A 21,137-nucleotide genomic window follows, 5' to 3' on the forward strand; every position below is an offset into this window, starting at 1 on the left:
GAGAAAATACAAAGCTTTCCCCAGTACTGCAGACTCTGAATACTCAGTAAATAGCCTCACTATTAACAGGCGAGATTGACTTTTGCCTTGTTTTGTACCTTATCTTAAACTGACAAAATCCTGTACATAGAAGTGCTTGCTAGTGTCTGAGCATGAGGTTTGGCAGGAGCACAGCTCCCTTTGGGGCCACATGTCAAGGTTTCCCTCTCATAGTACCAGAAAGCAAGTCTGTGCTGTGCAGACACGGAGCTGGGACTTACAGAGGGTGCACTTTCCCCCATTCTCCCCTCTTCAGACATCACTCAAACGTCGTGTCCTTGGGACAGGTCCCATCCTTGTTACACAGCAGTGCACAGCATCAGCTGTAGCAGGGCCCCAGCTGCTGCCACAGAACTTGGGAGATGCCTGGTTTGCCATCAGAGCTCAACCTGGCCACAGCTGCCGGAAAGGGTGTCAGTCACTGCTGGGCCCTGGGAGCCCGGGAAGCCGCATTCTTTCCAAGTTTTATACTCAAAGAGCCCAAGAAACTGTCAGGCATCACTTATTTTTATTCCCAGACCTCCAAGGGCCATGTTTACAGTCCAGTGGATATTTCAGCAAGTTTAATTGTAATCTTTCAACAAGTCTTAACACTCCAGGAATCAAAACACCACCACATAACCAAAAATCTTGGTTTAGAACCAAATCTCGCCACTGATCCATTAAGGATGGAGAATTGTCATGAGAAATTTACCAGGCCTAGCAACAGCTTTCCCATTTAAAGAACTAAATATCATGTTTAGAATTACCTGTTGGGTTTGAGTTTTGGTTTGGTTTTGCAGTTATTCTGAACTGTGATTTGCAAAAGAACCTCACATAATGTTTGTCAGGAAAGGATCTGCCTGTTTCATTCAAAATAAATATTTGTGCTGATTTTAGTGTTCCTGGGAAAATATTTTTGTGATCAAAGAAAGTTGTTGACTACATCTTCTGGGGAAAACATACCCCAGTTGTTTATAGTCTGTGTTTACTGGCTTGTCCCCTGCTGTAAAAGAGAAGCAGTGAAGTTAAGTGGCAAGAGCTATTAAGCCTGCAGATAAAAGCTGCCACCAAGTGTCCATCAGAAATAATTTTCCCTTAATTTCTTTTAAGTACTTCTCAGTGTTCCTTGAAAAAAGTACTTGGAGTGCCTTAAATTAAGGCAAAGAAAAATCTGTCTTGTCTTTTTGCTCAAAACCAAGCATGTGCTTAACTATTTTGTTGAATAACAGCTGGAGCATTTCTTCACAAGTAGTCTGTTTATTGTTCATACACTAATGTATTCATTCTCTCCAACAGCTTTGTATTTACTCGTGTATTTATTTTTAATCTGAATTATTTAGAGAAATCTTGAGATTCTAGATGGAACAGAAAACTGTTCCATTGGATGCTGCATTTAATTTTGCAGCCAAAAGATTGTATTTTTCTGGAATATGGTCCACGTGTTTCACTTGTTCTATTTGAAAATACGTTAAGTATGATGTATCAGAAGTTTCCTTCAGTAAGTGCATTGATACTACAACGGAAACAAATAATGAGTAAAGGTGCTCCTTTCCATAGCATGGCTGTTATCAGGGCTCAAATAGACTGCCCTGTTGATTTTTAAAAACCCCAACCAGCGGTGTCTTTCATCTCATAAAATATTCACAGTAACAAATTAGAGGGAGCAGTAATTCTGGACTTGATAAGAGCTCAGACATAGCCTTGAACCTTGGAATCACTTTACTTTGAAGGAGGGAGTGCCAGCAAGGCCACCCATACAAAACAAGGAATCCAGCACTGTTCCATCTGACAGTCAAATGGACAGCAGACAGATATTATCATCAGATCATTGATACTGTAAAAATTAACTGCAGTATATCCTTTTCCATCCAAATGAGATCACCAGATCCTCATCAGGTTCTGGTATAGTGGATAAAGCTTGGGTTAAAGTACAGCCTTTACCCAGGACAGAACTGTTTTGGTTTAATTATCATTCTAAAAAACAGACTGAGAGATACAAGATCCAATGGGGATTCTCAGAGTAGGTTTGCATTGAGTTTATATTAACTTGGAGAAGTTTTATGTTACTCTTTCATCATTAGTAAGTCATGGTTGAGTAAAGTACAGCTCAGAGTCAGTAAAACCTCACTGATGCAAATTGAGTTTGTAAGTCAGTGAAATTGTTAATTTGGTGGGAGGGAGGCATCCCTTAAAAATCAGTTTAACCGAGCAAGTTAGCACCTTTACCACTTGAGGCAATAAAATTGCTTTTAGGCAACAAAGCTACCAGAAAAATAACTGAGGACACCAACCACAAACTGACCAAAAAAGAGCTCAGTTGTCACCAAAATGGGGAAATAAACTCCTGAGCGCCAACACAGTATTAGGAAGCAGGCATTCCTTTAATTGCAGCGCTGGGTGCACACCATGACATGAAATAATGCTCCTTATATACATTACAGAGAAGCCATTATCTTGTTTTCTAAAAAAGGGCCCTTGCTGAAACTGTTTTCAAGTTGTTTTTCTGCTCAGTCCCATAATGTATTGCCAAAACACAGTTAACTGCTGCCATCAGTCGGTCTCTCTCCTCTGGCCTCTTCTCAAGCTGATACGGTCACTCCCTCACTCTCTTCTCAGGCTACTTCCTAAGGCCTCTGGCTCCAGGTGTCTGCACAACAGATAAGCAGTAGTACCACTTTTAAGCATTTTTTAACTTTTAACTCTTTGCTTGCAATTTCAGCTGAAACCATACTTGTGTATAAAATAGCAAGTGGGGATTTAGGGTTAGAAAAGAATGAGAAATCTCTGAGTTCTGGTATCACAGGCAGCTCTCATCCTGCCTGAGAGCACAAAGGGCTCAGGGGCTCCATGGAGTAGGTAAGGCAATGGAAATGCAGGGATAAAGGGACAGGACCAAGTGCAGAGAGGCTGGGGCCCTCTTGGTTGAGCCTAGGTGGAAAAAATGGGCTTTGTAGTCAAGTTCCAGGTACAACACAGGCAGCACCAGCTTATGCCTATGCACCTGCTGGAGAGGCTGTGTGTATCAGGAACACATAAAAAACTCACTTGTTCACCTCTCTGTCCCTCAACTTCACCTGCTGCTGGAGATGGAAAGAAGCTTCCCTCAGACCCAGCAAGGAGGGCAGTTCAAATGAAAACCAGCTCATCTCTTCACAGGGCCCAACACCCCTAGGTCCCCTTCTTCCTCAGCTGCCTCCCATTTCACTAGGATCCCAAAGCTAGATTGGCTCAGCAACAGCTTGAACACTAACTTAAGCCAGTTTAAGCCCTTTTCCATTGTGCAAGGGGTTCAATCTGATGGGGAGAAAGAGCTTTATCAAAGCTGGTTCTCATTGTCCTGCCTCTGTGGTTTCTCTGTCACTCATACATTTTTGTTGTTTAATCTGCCCTACTAAACCTAGTTTTTCTCCAGGGTTAGTTTTATGCAGTTTTAGAGAGTGATACTGGTTCACAGGGTGATCAAAAGCCAGCACAAAGTGAGCAGCAAGCAAGCAGGCACAGCCCTGAGCAGCAATAGGGCCCCTTCCTGCAGCAGTGTTACACTGGCTTGATGAGACTCATAGAGTGGTGCCCAAATTTGGCTTATCTTGTTCCCTCTGAGAGCCAGCACTGGTGGGCCTGGGCAGGGAGGTACTGATCCAGCAAAAAAAAATGCCCAGGGTAAGATACTGTAAAGTGTGGGGAGCTGAGGTCTGACTTTACTGAATCAGGCTTAGCACAACATCATTATCAAACTGGTCAGAGGCACGGGATCTCTGTGCCCTCGCAGATGGCAGAGATGAGGGCAGGGTGAGAGCAGGGCTGCCCCTTTTATTGTGGGGTTTGTGAGTCTGGAGAACTGCAGTCTACTTCCCTCTCTTCTTGGTAGAAGCAAGCTAAGAATGATTTTGTTTGTTTGTTTTTAAAGACAATGTTACTGGATTAGGACTGTACTTAAGAGCTGTAGTTATGCCTGGCTGGTATGAAAGGCTTTAACCCAGTGAGCTGCTGCTGAATGTGTGTCCATGCCAGACTCAGCCTGTGACAGTGAGAAGAAAAAACAGTATTACAGGTTTTTTTTTTAGAGCTTAAGGAAAATACTGCTGCACTTCTATGTAGCTTTGAAGAGCCTGGGTTTTTTCAAAGGCTTTTAAATGGTTGCAGTTCCTAGCTTCCTGCTGATGCTGAGTGGGTCTGAGTAAGGATGTGTATGCCTTGCCTTGGGGAGCTCTCAGGGGAGGCTCAGGGGCCTGTTGCTGCCCAGCAGTATGAAATAAGGACTTTGTGCCTGAGAATTGACATGATGGTCAAGCCAGCCCCCCTGAATTTCCCACACCGTCCTCTTGTCCCAGCTCTTTCTATTTCTGAGCACTCAATTCCTTGTTCGTCCTCTAAGCCAGTGGCTTATGTGGGGCTGTTTAGTCTGGAGAAGAGGAGACTGAGGGGGGATCTTATTAATATTTACAAATATCTCACTGGTGGGTGTCAGGAGGTTGGGGCAGCACTTTTTTCAATGGTATCTAGCAACAGGACAAGGGGTGATGGGATGAAACTGGAACACAACAAGTTCCGCTTAAACATAAGGAAAAACTATTTCCCTGTTTCAGTGAGGGAGCCCTGGCACAGGCTGCCCAGAGGGGTTGTGGAGGCTCCTTCCTTGGAGGTCTTCAAGACACACCTGGACATGTTCCTATGTGACCTGATCTAGGTGACCCTGCTTCTGCAGGGGGGGTTGGACTAGATGATCTCTAAAGGTTCCTTCCAACCCTACCATTCTATGATTCTATAAATTAGAAACTATTTGAACATACCCTTCCTTTCAGAGGCCTTTCACTCTCAACCTGCCTATCATGCACCCAGGGGAGACTGCCTCTCCTGCACAGAGCTGCTGGATTGCAGGAAGGACAGGGCCAGTACTCGGCTACAGCAGTGCTGGATTGGGGCACAGGGAGCTGTGAGGCATGGGCCTGTGCTGTCCTGATGGAACTCTGCAGCTTCTGCTGTTGGATGTGGCTAGTTTCAAGTGCAGAGCTGGCACTTGGCAGTGGAAAGGGGGTGGGAGAGGAACTGTGGCTGCCAGGAGGCAGGAGAGGAGGGACAGTGCAGAGAACAGCCATGTAGCCCCCAGCACTGTGTGTTGTGGGCCTGCCATAGTGTGGTCCTCAGGGATATCATGATACTTAGTGAGGCAGCATTGACAAAACCTGGAAGCTGGGGTTTTTTTTAGCATTGGGGTGTTGACTGTTGAGTGTTAACTGGTGTAAGTGGAGACAGGCTCAGCTGGGGAGCAGAGCAAACCAGGGTGACTGGTAAATGCACGTTAGTCCCACAGAAAGACAAAGTCTGTGTGGATGAGTGGTGAAGCTTGGCAGGTGGTGCTGCTTTGTGCCAGCAGCTTCCCTTTGTTTCCAGCTGTGACATCACAACATTACAGAGACTCTATGTGCTTTGAGTCCATGGTTAATGTTAGAAAGTATCTTCACTGTAAATAATTGTTTCTTTTCATTGTTAGCATCAAAGTGTATGGTTTATGAAACAACACAAAACAAATGGAAACTGCAAACTAAATGAACAAAACCCTCCTTGAGGTGCTTTTGTGTAGATCAGCCCTGAGGAGGGGGAAAGGGCTTTGGGAGGCTGAAATAAGGAGTCAGAAGCTGCACCAGGCAGGAGGAGTTGTCCTTGGGCTCATCCAGTGCTGACTGCTTCTCACCCTGCTGCTGTTTGCACAGAGCTCTCAGTGTGAAATCACAGCTTTGCCTGGCTGGACATGCACTGCTGCATGGCATCGGGGATGGATGTGGGAGGAGGAAGCCTCTGTGGGAGTGGAGACAAGCTCCTGTGGCAGAGAGACAGGCACATCTGTTCACAGACAGGTCTGTGCTAGTCCCTAATGAGCCACAATACTAACTCCACACAGGAGGTGGGCACTCCTGCCTTTCCTTGCCTTCCTACCCTTGGCATGCTGGATGTGCTGGAGGGACTCACTTGTGTCAAAATGTGATGCAAAAGGCAGCTCTGGCACTTGCAGTGATGCTGTGTGTGAGGGTGGCGTTGTCTTCATCAAGTACCCTCCCCATTCCTTCCCGATAGCATCTGCCCTTGTGCCTGCCCAGCTACCACCGTTCCCAGCTCTTTTCCTACCCCTGCAGAGGTGCAGGCAGCTGCTGGGGTGAGCAGCCTGCGTGGCAGGGATGCACTTCTGAGATAGTTTGGCTGTGAAAACCAGAGATCTTTATTTGGTGGATTTCCAGAAATGTTTCTGGAATAAAGAGACTTGATGTAAATCTCCATTTCAGTCCAAGCCCAAAGTAAATAACTGCTTGGCTGGAGGACAACAGCAGCACAAACCAAAATGCAGCCTGTAGATGCAGGAGCAAGCCAGAATGTGTTATTTTTAGTGGTCCAAAGTCTGAGCCAGTCATTTTGAGTTTTGGGGAGGGGTTTCTCCACTTTTAATATTTCAGCAATTGGCCCTGTAGTGACCCAGCCACACTTGTACTTTGCCAGTTGCCCTTCCCTCCCTCCTCTTCTGGATGAGACAGGAGCAGGGGAGCCTGCAGCCGCCTGAGATGATTCTTCTTGCAGGACTGAGCCGAGTGGGGACATTTTGTTCAGCATGCAAGTTGCTCTTGAGGCTTTGTAAGAGAAGATGATTCTTATTCAGAGGAACATGTACAAGGGAAACTCACATCTATCACTTCCAATGCTCATGCTGCTTTCACAGAAATACTCGTGTTACGTGGTATCTTTAAATGACTTCAGCCTAATGGCACATTAAACAATCTGAACCAGCTCTTCCTCTCCCTCTTACTTGCCTTATTTTATTAGTTTGACTTTTCTGTTGCTCAGAGCACTCGATGGCAGGAGCTGCCTGGGGCTGGGGTTTGGGGAGGGCAGGCAGTTCCCAAGGGTGGAGGGAGCAGGCTGGAGTTAGCGGCCCTGAAAGACCTCACAGCCCCAAACTGAAAGCAAGCACTGTCACACCGAGCACTCAGTGGTTCTTCATAATTTGCATTTTTATATGCCAGCCTTAAAAGGCTCATTTACAGGTTTTCCTTTTCTGAAGAATAAAAAAGATGCTTTGCCAGACAGTCAACAACTTCCCTGGCTTCTCTGAGGAAACCAGCTCATGTCCCCCTGAGAGGGCTGATGCTGGGAAGAAATGCTCCCTGCTGGGGCCTTCTCTGTAGATAACAAGGAAAGACTGAGGGGCTGAGCTGATCTAATGGCTCACTGCTGCTTCTCCTCCACCCTCCTCTTCTCAGGCTTATTCCCTGTGGTGCTCTCCCAGCTCTGGTAACTGTCTGGTGCCGCATGGTTTCAGCTCATAAAATCAGTGGAGAACTGTCTTGACTACAAATAAAACCCAAACAATAAAACCATAAATCCACCCCAAAAATATCCACTTCAGGGGATGGGTAATGCACTGAGCAAAGAGAGGGCAGCAAGGTCTCTGTCTTTTGGCAGCAGTGGGCTGTGAGTGCTAATGAATTAATTGAAGCAGTACTGTGTAATTTCTCTTTTGAGTGCAGCACAACTGGGTGGTAGTGTGGAGAGGCAGCATCTTCCCATGTGTCACATCACCTCCTTTGAGCTGCCCTGACACATGCAGCTGCTGGAAGACCTCTGTCAGAGTAGAGACCTGTGAGCAACTCAGCCCAGCCAAAAAGCAGTTCTTTCTCTCGCTGGGCTCTGGAGCCATTGGGGCCAGGGGAGAGTGCAAGGCTGGGCATTGAGGGAGAAGTGCAGTTCCTCACCTGCTGTTGCCTTTGGGAACTTGCCTGCAAATGCACCCTGAGACACCTTAAATAAGGGAGCTTTGGAAAGAGAAATGTGTTATCTGAGCAACCACCGTCAAGGAAAGGACACCTACCCTCCCGGTGAGCAGCTTCAGGGAAACGGGCAGATCCTATTCTGCCACCTTGCAGGTTTTCTTGCACAGGGAACAGAGAACTCTGTGCATTAATTCCCCAGCTTGCTGGGCTGGCAGGGGAAGAAATACTCCTCTTGCACCAGACCCTACAAAATCAGTCACTAAACCCAACACTGTCTATGGAATCTGTAACACTATTTTCAAATACCTTCTGGGAAACCACTTTTAGAAACATCAAGACTATTCCAGCACTACTGTTGTTCAGCTTTATTTTCTAAAATGTATTTGGAAATACATTCTGTAAATTCATGAAAATCATGCAAATGCTTTGACTGGTAAGACAAAAAAATAATCCTTGTTATTCTGAGATATCCCTTCAATGGCTACATGTGAGGATTAGAGGAGCTGGAAGTTCATTACAGCTTTCATCAAGCGATAAAGGAGAACCCTCTGCTCTGATAATAGCAAATCATTTTGGAGCATGTCTCTGTATTGGCTAATTCTCAGCTTAGCAAAATCAAAAAGCTCAGCTGAGCAAAAGTTCAACTTCAAAAGCTTGGCCATTAGGGTTTGGTGTGGTTTTTGGGTTTTGGGATTTCTTTCTTCTTTGGTTTAGAACCAACACATTGCAGTTAGAGCACCTGTAATATTTGACATACGGCATCAAAAAAGCTAAGCAGCAGTAAGAGCTGTAACATTAAGCCCATGAGGATGATCTCAGCAGCACCAGAAAGAACTTCTTCCAGCAAAAGCTGGCAGGGATGAAGGAAGTGGGTTATTAAGGAGTCTGTTTTTGGAGTGAAGGATCATGCTGTCTTTGAATCTTATCTGTAAAGTTCATCCTCCACTGTGACTTGGAGGCCCACAGGTATTTGACTTGCACAGTCCAGTTTGGGCTCTGGTCCCAGCTTACCAACACTTGTGTGAAACTAGGTGCAGAACTCCAGCACTGGTATGTTGAGGCTGAAGCCAACCATGCTCAGTGCAACAACTTGTGTCTTAGGATGAGTCTTACCTTTAGCCTTAAAATGCTTATTAGTACGGCTTTGATGAGACTGAGAGCTACTCTGACAACTTTAACTGACTCTTAAGTAGTTGGTAAAGTGTGACTCTGTTAACACAGATTGTAACACTTCTGGGGTGTAGGGGAAGGAGGTGCGGTGATACAATCTCCAGCATCAATGGCACTTCTGAGCTCAGCTTTCAGGAAATGGTTGTTGTTTCCATGCTTTATAAGAACAATATTAATAAAGCATTCTAATCAGTATTTGAGTTACATGTCCACAGTGTGTTACAGTCATCATGGGAAATGTAACAGGCGCCTTCGAGATTCAGAGATTCATGAGGCTGCTTCAAGGTGATTTGTACCAGCCCTGGGGACTAGGGAATGATGTCAAGTAAATGTCTAAATAGCCAGTACAGGCTGTTAGTGCCAAAATGGGGAATCAAATGATAATCCCACACGTGTCCATGTACAGGCTGCACTTTGCTGGACTGAGATCTCGTGCATTTGGTTATTTTTTTTCCCACAGGCTAGTTTCTCATCCTATATTTCGTTGAGATAATCTTGATCAGGATATATGAGGAAGCCAGTAAACAAGCTGTCTGTCCAGTAGGGATCATAAAAGAGCCCGTTTTGTTCTGAGTAAAAGATCTGCAGCCAAACCTCATCCTCCTCCTTCAGAGAAAGGATGGTTGATCCAGAGGCAACATCGTGGTTCCCAGTGTTGGCATCAAAAGTCTTGATCCGGTACTGCCCGTTGTGCACCAAGCCAATGGCCAAATGCTTGTTGGCCAAAGTGATATCATAAGTGAAGTAGTAAATACCTGGAATGCTGCATATAAACTTCCCACTGGAAGCATTGTAATGTCCTCCCTCGTTCATCAAGATCCTGTCAAATTTGATGGGCAGCCTTTCCCTTGGGTAGCTCTTTGAGACTGCTACAGAGAAGGCAGATTTGGCTTTGCTGGCACCACAGGTGCAGGGTCCTGGCATCCCAGCCTCACCCTTGTTCCCTTTGGGCCCTTTCTTTCCGGGTGCCCCATTTTTTCCAGGATTACCCTTTAAGCCCTTGGGCCCCCGTGGGCCTGCCTTGCCAATGGCTCCTGCTTTCCCCTTTGGTCCTGGCTTGCCTGGATTTCCCGTTCTGCCTTGAGGACCTAGAAGACAAAGAACTTTGTAAATTTTTCAGTGAAAGAGGTGATGTGGCAAGTGGAAAGGAGTTCTATCACTGCAGCAGTATCTTTTCATTTAGGATGAAAGTCTTGCTTTGAGGTGAGAAAGGGCTGAATGTGTCAGGACTGTGTTAGGCAGGTAGTTGGCATAATGACTGTGGGACCTGGAACAGGGCAGTGTGTCCCATTTAAGGACCAAAGTGCTGGTTCAATTATCTGTCTCACTTGAGAAAAGGGAGTAATTAATTATGAAGCTAGCCAAGAACAAGCTTTAAATGTTTGTGTTTTCCAGGATCAGGACAGGTTTGTGAAGCTTTTGGAATGTGGCTTTGAGAAGATGGAGGAGTTTTAATCTCATGCCTTTTTTTTTAAACATTTAATATGAAACTGTTGTTTAAAAATAAAAGAAAAAATGTAGGTGTAGTAAAAAGCCCAGCCTTGCTGGAGGATGAACCAGAAAATTGCCTTGAGATAAGAAATGAGTTGGGCTGTCACAGTGATGCTGATACTGCTGATCAGTGCTGACGGTGGTAGTGTCTGATACAGGATGAATTCTTGGGGAGTTAAACCTTGTCTCTTGATCAACTGTAGAGCATAGAAACTAGATTTAAGCGTGGCTGTGGATAGAAACCTGTTCTTCAGATTCCCTGCTTTGAGGATGGGAGAAGAGAACAAAACAAGCTGCAGCTTTGGCGTGCCGGTGTTATGCTGAATCAGGAGTGCACTCTAGTGTGGCAACGGGAAATCGCTGTGTTCTGCCCAGGGCTGCTCCTGCTGCAGACTGCCTGTGAGGTGAGCTCCACCTCAGGATTGAAAGATTGTTGGTTGCTTCAGTTCAGATTGACTGTGGTCAGAGCAGTGCCTGTTACCCAGCCAGAGCACTTTGAGGAACAAGGAGTTAATTTTGTTCACCCGACTGTTTTGCTTGAGAGCAGGAGTCAGAGAGCAGCGCTTCGTCTCATCTGGAGAGCATAAATCACAACAGGGTAAACCACACTTCCTACCAAAATGAAGCCATTAGGAACCACATACAGCATGAAGATGCTGTCAGTAGGTAACAGGAGTCTGACCCCTCTTCCTGGCAGGAGCTGACAAGTGTGAGATGTTGGGCAGAGGAGACTGGAAGTTTCTAGAAGAGTTTCCTATGAGGTGTCTGTCCTGGGGCTCAGATTTGGGCTGAGGGGTTGCTATGATCTGGGCTGTTGCACTATTCCATTTTAACCCTTGTGCTCAGAAGTGCTTGTCTCTTACCTTCATCTCCATGCTCGCCTTTCTCCCCGTCGTTGCCGTCCTTCCCATCTTTGCCGGGGAAGCCCATCCTGCCGATGGTCCCTGGAGTCCCAGGCGCGCCGGGGGGACCAGGGGGCCCGGGGGGGCCTGGCAGGCTGCAGGCCAGCTGGGCACCTTCCTGCAGTGTGCCCTTGGCAAAGCCCCCCAGGATGTGATTTGCCACACAGGGCACCGTCCAGAGTAGGAGGACAGCAGAGATCATGGTGCAGCCTGTAAAGAGGAGATGGGATTGTAGCTGTTATGTTGGCAGCCAGTGTGTGTGGGTACTGCCACGTCCCCTCCACTAGGATGGTGTGTGGTAGAGATGTGCATGAATATGGGAGATAACTGGGTGCTTTTCTTTGACAGTTTGTTGTTTGTTACTAACATTCACCTTGGAAAGACAGGTAACTTAAAGCCTGAGCTGTTGTTTGTCTCCCATCTCTGTAAAGTGAGTCATTGCTTTAAGCACAGCAAATGCCAAGGGCTTTGTTGGAGTCTCAGGCTCTGCTGTCATTCCCTGCAGAAAGCTGAGCCTCCTGGGCTTGTCTTGCCACACTCCTGGATGGGGAGATAGCAGTAGAAAATAATTTCTGGAGCAGTGATCCCATGAACCTGCTAATGACACAGAACAGTTGTCATACAGCAAAATATCCCTTTGGATGTCTGCATGTGGAGGTGTTTGCAATTAGCCATGCTCCGTGTGCAACTCCTGAGGAACTGCTGCATCTTGAAATAGTGCTCAGATGCATCAGCAGCTTCTCAAGGTGCTCGAAATCAGGCTGGTTGATGATAGCTCAGCCTCACATATGACCCACCTGAAACTCTTGGGTACCAGAAGCATTTAAAATAGAATCTGGATTCTGCCCCTGGTTACAGGTACAGTAAAAAAAAAGAGAGTAAGGCAATTTTCCCTATGGTATCAGTTTCTGACTACCCATGGGTAAGGTGCCACCCCTTCCCCAGAACAGAAGACATCCCCATGCCTGGGCTGAGGACTTTTTCCTCCCTTTGGTGTGCTGGTGAGGGAGGTTATAGTCATGGCCACCAGCTCCCAGCAGGGCCGGTGCTCCCTGGTGAGCACTGACCGTGGGCTGAGGGGAGATTCTGATGGAGGTGGACTCTTCCAGCTGTGTGAATACCAAAAGAAGCTGGGGTGATGAAAAGCACCTGCTGGCCCAGGTTGCTTTTCAGGTTGTCTGTCTGGAGTAGCTCTTGGAGAAATGAGACATGAAGCCTAAAAGCGACCTGTACAAATCTGTGGCTGGTTCGCTGTTTGCTCAGTAGCTTTTTGATTAGGACAGATCAAGTTGAAGCTGAAGGGGGTTTTTTTAAGGGAATTAGCCATGTATCACTTTGATGCAACTCCTACCCCTGGGCTAAGAGGTACACACTCTTCTTTGACAGAAAAGACTCCTATGAAATGCAGTCTTTTCCCTCATTACAGCTTCTTCTGATGGGAGTGGGTTAAATATTTAACAAGAGTCACCCATTTGCATAGGCTTTCTTATCACATCCTGAAGTCCTGCTAACGAAATACAGGCTACAAGTGAGGGTTAAAAAGTAAGCAAAGTGCCTTTCACATATTCCTTCAAGTTTTGATGCTGAAACAAATCTGTAGTTAAACACAGATGCAGTAGAAGATGAGCTGGAATAGCCCAGACCTTTCCATCTGTCCGTGGCCTTTTGGTCAGGCAAGGTCCTGCTGACGTGAAGTCAAATATCAAGAAGCTTTATTGTCTTCCCAGTAGTGTTTTGTTTAACTCCTGCACTGGAAATAAGGCTCTTAAAGTATTGTATAAATTTCATGTTGGCTTTAGCACTCTTATCCCAAAGTTGGCTCCTGAAGGGAGTGGAAATGCATATTACATGCTCCAAATGCAGCCAGCAATATGCTACACATTAATGCTGAGTGGGAGCCCCCAGTTCTGCGATATGTATAATTAAGAACATGCAGAGGAGTGGGAAATGCAAAACAGATCTCTGGGCTGGGTTTGACTGCTAAGCCATTTTGTTCTTCAGCTCTCTTTTGCCTTTTTTATACCTAATTTTATTTGCTGCTGGTGAAAAGTGTCAGTTTAATGACATTGTGAGATAGAAATCACCAACCACTATTAGTGTGGACAGTTGAATAAAGGCTTCTCAGTTCACAGAAAGGGAAACAAAATGTTAAAATGCCTGCAGAGTGGGGAGATCCCAAGGGAAGCTCCATCCCTGCTTCCCAGGAACCACCTCAAGTGGGGCAGAAGTGAGAGGCATTTGGGTGTAGATGACAGTAATAAGTTGTGGCAAGGAAAAATGTCACAGTGAAGCATAACCTGGAAAAAAGCTGTGAGTGCTTCATGTAGAGGAGAAACAAGCAAGAGGGAGCACAGGGCAGGAGGGCAATGCCTTCTCTTAAAATTTCTTACCATAAGTGCTTCCATTACCTTCAGAGAACCCAGCTAGTTGACCTGATGGGATAAAAAGTGGCAAACACAAAATACCCTGAGGCTGGGAGGTCAGTAGTACTGGCTCTTGGCTAGATGGGGAATATTGAACTACCTGGAGCCATGCTTTGGTGCAGCTCTTGAGTTGGTGTTAATTAACAGCTCCACAAGAACACTTTGTCCCACATCACAGCAGTGTGTGTGGGCTGCAAAGCACAGTCACATTCACAAGAGGATCTATAAATAACTTCTTAAAGAAACCTCTTTGAAAGAAAACAAACTTCACGCTGCTCCACCTTAAAAGGAAAATTGCTCTTCGATATAGAACTTATGATGAGCTCCAAAAAGCAAATTGGAAACAGATTGGCATCTTTCCTCAATTCAACTGAGGTCTTACTTTTCTAATGACATTTTCATTGTCTTTCTTAATAGGGTGCTGGAGACTTTTTGGCCACAACCAATGCCTGTGGGGTAGGAGTGTGCACTATGCTCAGGGAGTTAGGAGAGCTAAAGTGGTGATGAAGGACTGAGTGGTGAGAGAAGACCCTATGTTGTCTGACTAAGCATGGGGAGCAAACAATGGCTGTAGATTGGACCTGCCACTGAACCACAAATGTTCAGCTCCTCAGCACCAAAGGGCAGCACACTCAGGTATCAGCTACTCACTTCAGCATAGGGAAAGAAAGCGGGCCAGCTTCACTCAAACAAGCTAGCTCATGTGTCCACAACACAGGCATGGATAGTGGAGCCTCAGAGCTGCTGTGGCCCAGCTTCTCCCCAGCAGAGCCCAGGCAGCACCGGGACTTGGGTGAGGTTTTCAAGCATGTTTATGCCAAGCTTGGCAAGAGCAGAGGTGCTCCAGCCCTTCATGTGTGGAATGCCTGTCCCTCAGTGACAGCACATTGGTGCTGGGCAAGATCTCACACACACAGAAAGGCTTTTTTCCCCAATACTTAAAAATATCCATCGAGCCACACTGAAATTATGCCTTCTGAAATATTGAGCAGCAATGATGCTTTCTAGCTTGCTCAGTTGAAGACCAAACTTAGAAGACTGTGCAACTCAGGGTGGGCATGGGATGGGCAAGAGCAACTCTGAGTTGCTTTGAGGTACAGGGTCATGAGGAAAGGCCCTTTGAACTCCCCAGTGCAAGGTGTCTTTGGCTGAGACAATATGTTTTGGTCATAGCTGGGGCAAGTTTCCACACAGAGAGAGAAAACAAATGTGTTGCAAATGTCTGGCCACTGAGGTGAAAGGGTGAGGAAGTCAGGTGGGAAGTCACAGGTGTCCATCAGCTTGCTTTGAGAGACTCTGATTCCCTGTGCCCTTCAGCTGAATCAATGGAAATTACTACTGTGGGTCCAGAGCATACCTTGAGACCAACATAGACTGTAAAACTGAGCTATGGATCCCCACCAGGTAATTTTGGGGGATACTTGTCAGGAAGCAAAGCAAACCAGGAAGGGGGTGATTTTGGAAAGATGTTCATTCCTGAATCTTAGAGCTGGAACACAGCTTTATGGAAAATATCTCAGGGCAAATAAAGCAATAAGGACAGAGCATCTCTGATTTGCAAGCACGGTACATGCAGAGCTGAGCATTCGGTGGCTTCTCTCTTCCTAACAAGCTTTTGTTTAGAGGCCTTTGCTATAATTATGTAATAAAATGTAATGAATGACTCAAAGCAAGCACGTGCCTGAAATGGGATGTTCTTTTTCTGCCCTGTGGCCTTTATGTGACACCCACTTTCTGGGTTGGGCAGTTTTGTTGCCACCACTCGTTGCTCCAGTGGGTTCTTTTCCTGCTGGAGCTCAGGCCCTGGCAGAGGCTGCCCTGTGCCACAGCTCTTGTAGGGGCTGGGGAGAGATGCTGGGGCTTAGCTTTCCTTGGGACTGAGAAAGGCCAGGAGTGAGTGGGCTCTCAGTCTCCATCTGCCCCCATCAGCCTGTTTGAAGCAGACACTTGTACACTCAGCAGGATTTGAACTCAACCTCTCCGTGCAGAAATGTGAGCATCCCAGGAACTCCCTGTAGCACATGGAGCATGTGTGCAGAGGGACTGCAAACCCAAGCTTTCTAGTAGCTGTTCTGTGCATGCTCCTTGTGAGTCCCCCTCACTGAGAGCTTCCATCCCCAGGAGCTGTGTCCCACAGGGCTCCTTGCAGCTCCCAGTCCTGACCTGCAGCTCTGCTTTCTGCTGGCCACTGCAGCATGGGAGGGGCTTGCTGCTACTGGAGGAGGTTCATAGGCAGGAGATGGGGAGGGGGGGGACATAATCTTCTGCCATGTCTCCCCTATAACTTTGGCTGCCATGACATCCCTGCTCCATGGGGCTCCTGCAAGCCCCTGGGTGACCACCCGGATCCTGACCCTGTGGGAGGTGAGTTCCCTCAGTCACTTCACAGTTAAGAAGCCAGACCAATTCTATAGATGCATTAAAAAGGTGTTTCTGTAAGAAAAGATTTTGCCTGGAAGTGAGCCCCAGGCACGACTGATCGGTTATGTTTGCTGGTGCTTGCAGGGCAGCAAGCCTGGAATCCTGTCAGAGAGAAAATCCCCAAGAGTTTTGCAGATGTGGAAGTGGCTTGGTGGCATGTGGGGGAGCCAGACAGTGATTTTTGGCCAGGGAAGCCATCCTGTGCCATGCAGTGGTGGTGTGTGCCTGACAATGGGGAGGAAAAGTGCAGTGGGGGAGAGGAGAGAGGGAGAAGCAGCTGGAAGGTCTGATACCCCGGAGAGGGGATCCAGCAGCAAACAAGTGACCATGACTTTCTACTATGTTTCCTTTCAATATTCAATGCTTTCTTAAACAAAACCACCATCTTCCTGCTTCACAGCTTCCCAGCATACTTGAAGGTATCTTAATTAGTCTTCAAAATAGTCATTATCCTCATGATCCTAATTCTCAGCTCTGTTGGCTGCCTTGCAGTATCCCCAAGGTGGAAGCATAAGGAGCCTTTAGGCATGTGAGGCTGATTTAGATAAAATAAGGTGTGCTGCTGGTGACAGCAGCTGAGATAGAGTTATTTAATTTCTGATATAAGCCAGTGAAGTAGTTACACCAGATAGCCATTTGATCTTTTATCTGCTGCAGCACAAAGCAATGTCAAAGGAGATAAAGGAGAGCAATGTATCTTCTGTGCCTGAACCTGCATCGCTGCTTCAGCTCTCTGCAGTCAGGGATCCCTCTGGCAAACCTCCCCCAGCCTTGAGCCAAAGCCCTGTCACCTGAGTGAAGGAGAGGCTGTGGTTTTGTCTGTATGAGGTGGGTGCTCCCAGTAAAAGCCCGAGGAATGTTTCCTTCCTGGAGTACTCCTTAGTACTGGCAGCGGTTGCCTCTATGGATTCCTGTGCAGGCACTGGAAACCTGAGTGCTCGATGGTTTAGACCTTATTTGGAAAGTTTTCAAAGTTAAAGTTAAGTGGGGGGGGGGAACCCAACCAGAAGGGAAAAGTGGATCTACTCACCAGGACTAATGTCTTCAGAGAGACGTGCCAGGCGCTGGAGCAGATGTTTTGCTGCAGGTCGCAGAGCCCCAGCCCCGTTGTGTCACCTCCGCAGCGCCCGTCCGAGGGCTGTGTGATACTGACTTTGGTCTCTCTCTTCTGTTCACGTTTTACTCCTTTTTGTGCAGATTGCTTGTTTCCTGCAGCAGCTCCAGGTTTTGGCTGAATGTTGCCAAAGGCATATTTTTATTATGGTGTAATGGGTCTGCGCCTCTTCCTCCGTCACGTGGCATGGGAAGAAATTTTTATGCACATATGGCTGGAAAGCTCTTGATACTTGGGGAGCTTTTCCCTTTCTCTCTCTCTCCCTTCCAGGCTTGTATGGAAAGCTCAGGAGTTGCCTGGATCATTTCTGACTGATTCTGACCCTCTTGTAGCTCTTGTCTGCGCACACAGAGTTTGTTAAGGGGACGAGTAACTCGGATCAGCCTGGGAAACAGCCTTAATGCTTGATCCTGGAGCACTGGCAAGGGAAGCAAATCTTATCCTGAGGGTGTAAATCGGTTTTAAAACAGTTTAGACAAGCAGGTGATGGCAAATCACTCCAGACTTGAATTAAGGGACATTGCTTTTAAGCAGCAGCTTTGCAAATGAGAATTTTGAGAGGAACCTTCATGTACCTCAGCACTGCTTCAGGTGGATGTGAGACAAAACATGGAGACTTTGACGTAGGGATGGCAGGGCAGGAACGCTTCTCTCTTTGGGAAGGATTGAGATTTTTGTCTTAAGCTTGCAAAGTAATTGCAACCCCCCTAGCAATTGCTTAAGGTAAGGCAGGAACACCAGCAGCAGAGGCTGCTTCAGCAGAGCTTTGGCTCTGCCAGCACAAGTGTTGTGTTGCAGTAATCCCTGTCCCTTCTTGTTTCTGCACTGCACCAAGTCGTGGTGCTGTACCTCTGAGCTGTGTTGATACCCCAGCTTGTACCAGCCTGTTGGACACAGAATTTGCAAATGCCTTACAGCTCTCAACATTGACAGTGCTTCCCTAACAGCCCTGGGGAGGTGCAGAAGTGCAGACAAGCTAATGAGGGCTGAAGAGTTTCCTGACCCCACTTTCCTCCACCCACCCTTCCCTTCCTCCCTGCTTTGCAGGATACTCCGTGATGCTGCTGGGGTTGGCACAGGCCAGGCTTGTCTTTTTGAGGGAGCAGTGGGGACAGTCTAAACAGGACCTGTGAGATGACTTGGAGGTAGAGCCTGGCCCCACAGGTGCCTGGGCTGGCAGTGTGGGAGTTACAAGGGATGCTGTCAGGAGGCCAGTGATGGCCCTGGGGCCACCATCACTCAGACAACCTGGGTCCCTGGTGCTGCTAGCCACAGCCTGCAGGTCCTGGTTGTGAGTTTGTTGTTCCTGCTCTGCCCTGGCCAGGATCCTGCAAGGGCCCTGGGACAGGCGTGTTCTCAGTGGCAGAACTCCAGATCCTGCCCTGCTGCTCTCCAGCCAGTGAATATTTTTGGCTCAGTGCAGATTATCAGCTGATTTGGAGTATACTGGAAATATCATTCCTTGCCCTGCCACAATTTGTGCTCATCAGAGCTGTTGTGGGGTTTTTTTTAAGCTTTCCCATGCACTCTTCATTGGAAGATGATGGGAATGGGTAGAATATAAAGATGAAGTATATATATATGATTTGCTTTGTGAGCTGTAATCAGTTCAGCTGCTCCTGGGAAGGGTGGGAATGTTTGGCTGAGGAAGCAGAGGGCTGTTCTCATGCTGTACTGATGGTCCCACAGAGCTGCTTCTGAGCTGCTGCCCTGACCCCCAGTTCCTTGATGGGTCACCAACATGCCCTGCCATTGAACAGCCTCCAGGAGAACAACCTCCTCCCCAAACCCACACAAGCATTGCCTTAATCTCACTGTGATAACAGCTGGTTTAGAAAAGCTGCCATGTAGCAGCAAAGCTCTGGTGTGCCCAGGGGAGCTGTCCCCAGCCCCACTGACCCCTATCACTGAGAGGAGAGCAGGTGGGAACACCCTAGACATGGGCTCTGAGAGCCACTCTCCCCTGGGGCAGCTCTGATCAGTTCAATAGGGATGATCACTTTTCTTTTGCCTGATTCCATAAAATTTGTAGGACCTCAGTTTTCTTGGAGAGCCTCTCCTGGCGAGGTGTGGGGCTGGAGTCAGCCATGGCATGTGCACTGGTCCCTCCTCAGGTGTCTTATGAAACCAAATGAAAACTTTGCTAAGGTGCCAGTCAGATTGGTCTGGAAAGCTACAGCAGTTTCCTTAGAAACTAACAGTGTTGAGATGGAGCCCTTATGTTCATCCCAAACCTGCCTCATGGCAGCTGAGCTGAAGCACTGGGGCTTTGGGATGAATGTGAAATCATCCAGGGCTGAAATGATGCTTGAAAATACAGCAGTCCTGCTGGGCACTTGAAGGTGTGACTGGAGAATTCATTGTTACTGGTGATTTTGTGCCTAGATCTGCAGTGTGTTGGAGGCAGCAAGAGCCTGACCTAGTTCAGCAGCGTGGGGAGAGGCAGTGCTGGGAAGCTCCTGCCAGGCAGATGGAAAATATGTCTGTGCTGCAAGGCTGAGGCGAGCTCACCCGGGGTCCCAGACAGCTCTGCAGGAAAACATGTTTGGCAGCACACTTTGTTAAATAAATAAACTGCCCATCCACAATGAAGCAGATCAGCCCTGAGACCCAGTTCTCAGTTCATTTTGTTTCAGCTAGTCATGGCAGAGAAGCATTATGAGAGCTCGTGTCCCTTCTGTGCTGCTTTTTAGCTAAAGCTTCGCTGCCATGACTAAGGTGGCTTCCACCATTGATCAGTGGGGAGCTGGTGTGGGCTAGCAGAGCCCCACAGGACACGTGTGGGATGAGGGGTGGAGGTCTCTACCATTGGTGGTCTGCTGGGGCCTGGGGAGGAGGTGCTTTCTCCTCAGGAGCAAAGCACTGGGCTGGGCAATGCTCTGGGCTGCTGCTGCCCTCTCCCTCTGCCCGCATCCCCAGCCGATGCCCCTGGCACGATGTGCTGTGGCCTCACATCCTTCAGATGGAGCTTGCTGGAGGAACATATGGCTTGTGTGGCATCATCCAACACCTGTAGAATAAAAGGTGGAATTTTATCTCTGCCACTGCTGGTACATGTGGTTTGAGTGGGAAACATGGGTGCTTAAAGGTGGGAAATAGCCATCTCCTGCTCTGAGTCAGCAGGACAGTCCTGGAGGTTGGACTGTGGCCTGGGGTTGGACTAGATGATCTCCAGAGGACCCTTCCAACCCCTACCATCCTGTGGGTCTGTGTCCCAGCCAGCAAGGATTTTTCCTCCTTCAACTTCTGAGTCCTGACAGTTTCAGCCTGCCAGATACCAACCTTGCAGCGACAGCTTTGTAACCAAATAGAACGACTCAGCAAATGCCGAAACAGCAGCAGTTCACCCAGGGGCTGGAGGCAGCTTAGGATACAACCTTCCCATTGCACTGGGCAATGCCAATGAAAGTGTACCTCCCTTCAAAGACGAGTGTAGGAGCTTTGGGGTTTTTTTTGGGACATACTAATGGAAAGGAAAAAGCTTTTTTCTATCTGACAGGCCTCCTGGCTTAGTGTGGAATGGTGATTTGAGTAATTTTTATTGCTCTGCCTAAAAGGAGTTTGGAAGTCTGTGAGCAGTCTTCAGAGAGTGATTGTCTCTCTCCAAAAGTCCCCATAAAAATGAGTCAAATCTCTGTTTAAACTTAAAGGATGCCCTTGAGACCATTATCTCTGCTTAGTAACTGCAGTCCTAAGCCATTAAGATAAAAATAAATAGAGCTTATTTTAGGAAGAGGGAAGTGGGAATGAGCCCAAGCACCAGTAAGCAAAGGCAAATGTGGTGCAGCAGATGAGTTAAGGTTGGGTTTGAAAACTTTTTTTTCTCATGCACCTTCTA

General features: G+C 47.3%; 1 protein-coding gene across 1 annotated transcript; it reads right to left on the minus strand.

Moving 5' to 3' along the window:
- Positions 1–8,141: 8,141 nt before the first annotated feature.
- Positions 8,142–17,420, minus strand: C1QTNF2 (C1q and TNF related 2). The gene is made up of 3 exons (XM_010208704.2): positions 17,216–17,420; positions 11,303–11,551; positions 8,142–10,036 (listed from the first exon to the last, which is right to left on the minus strand). Exons 2-3 carry the CDS (start codon positions 11,541–11,543, stop codon positions 9,423–9,425), a joined length of 855 nt encoding a protein of 284 aa, XP_010207006.1. The 5' UTR covers positions 11,544–11,551; positions 17,216–17,420; the 3' UTR covers positions 8,142–9,422.
- Between the last annotated feature and the right edge of the window lie 3,717 nt (positions 17,421–21,137).

The sequence above is a fragment of the Colius striatus genome, chromosome 9, assembly GCF_028858725.1.
Source record: "Colius striatus isolate bColStr4 chromosome 9, bColStr4.1.hap1, whole genome shotgun sequence".
Lineage (NCBI taxonomy): Eukaryota > Metazoa > Chordata > Aves > Coliiformes > Coliidae > Colius > Colius striatus.

Excerpts from the sequence above, each read along its gene's own strand:
- C1QTNF2 (XM_010208704.2), bottom strand. The coding sequence starts at position 11,543 with ATGATCTCTGCTGTCCTCCTACTCTGGACGGTGCCCTGTGTGGCAAAT. Across the intron at positions 10,037-11,302 it reads AGGCGAGCATGGAGATGAAG|GTCCTCAAGGCAGAACGGGA; the intron begins GTAAGAGACAAG and ends TTTGTCTTCTAG.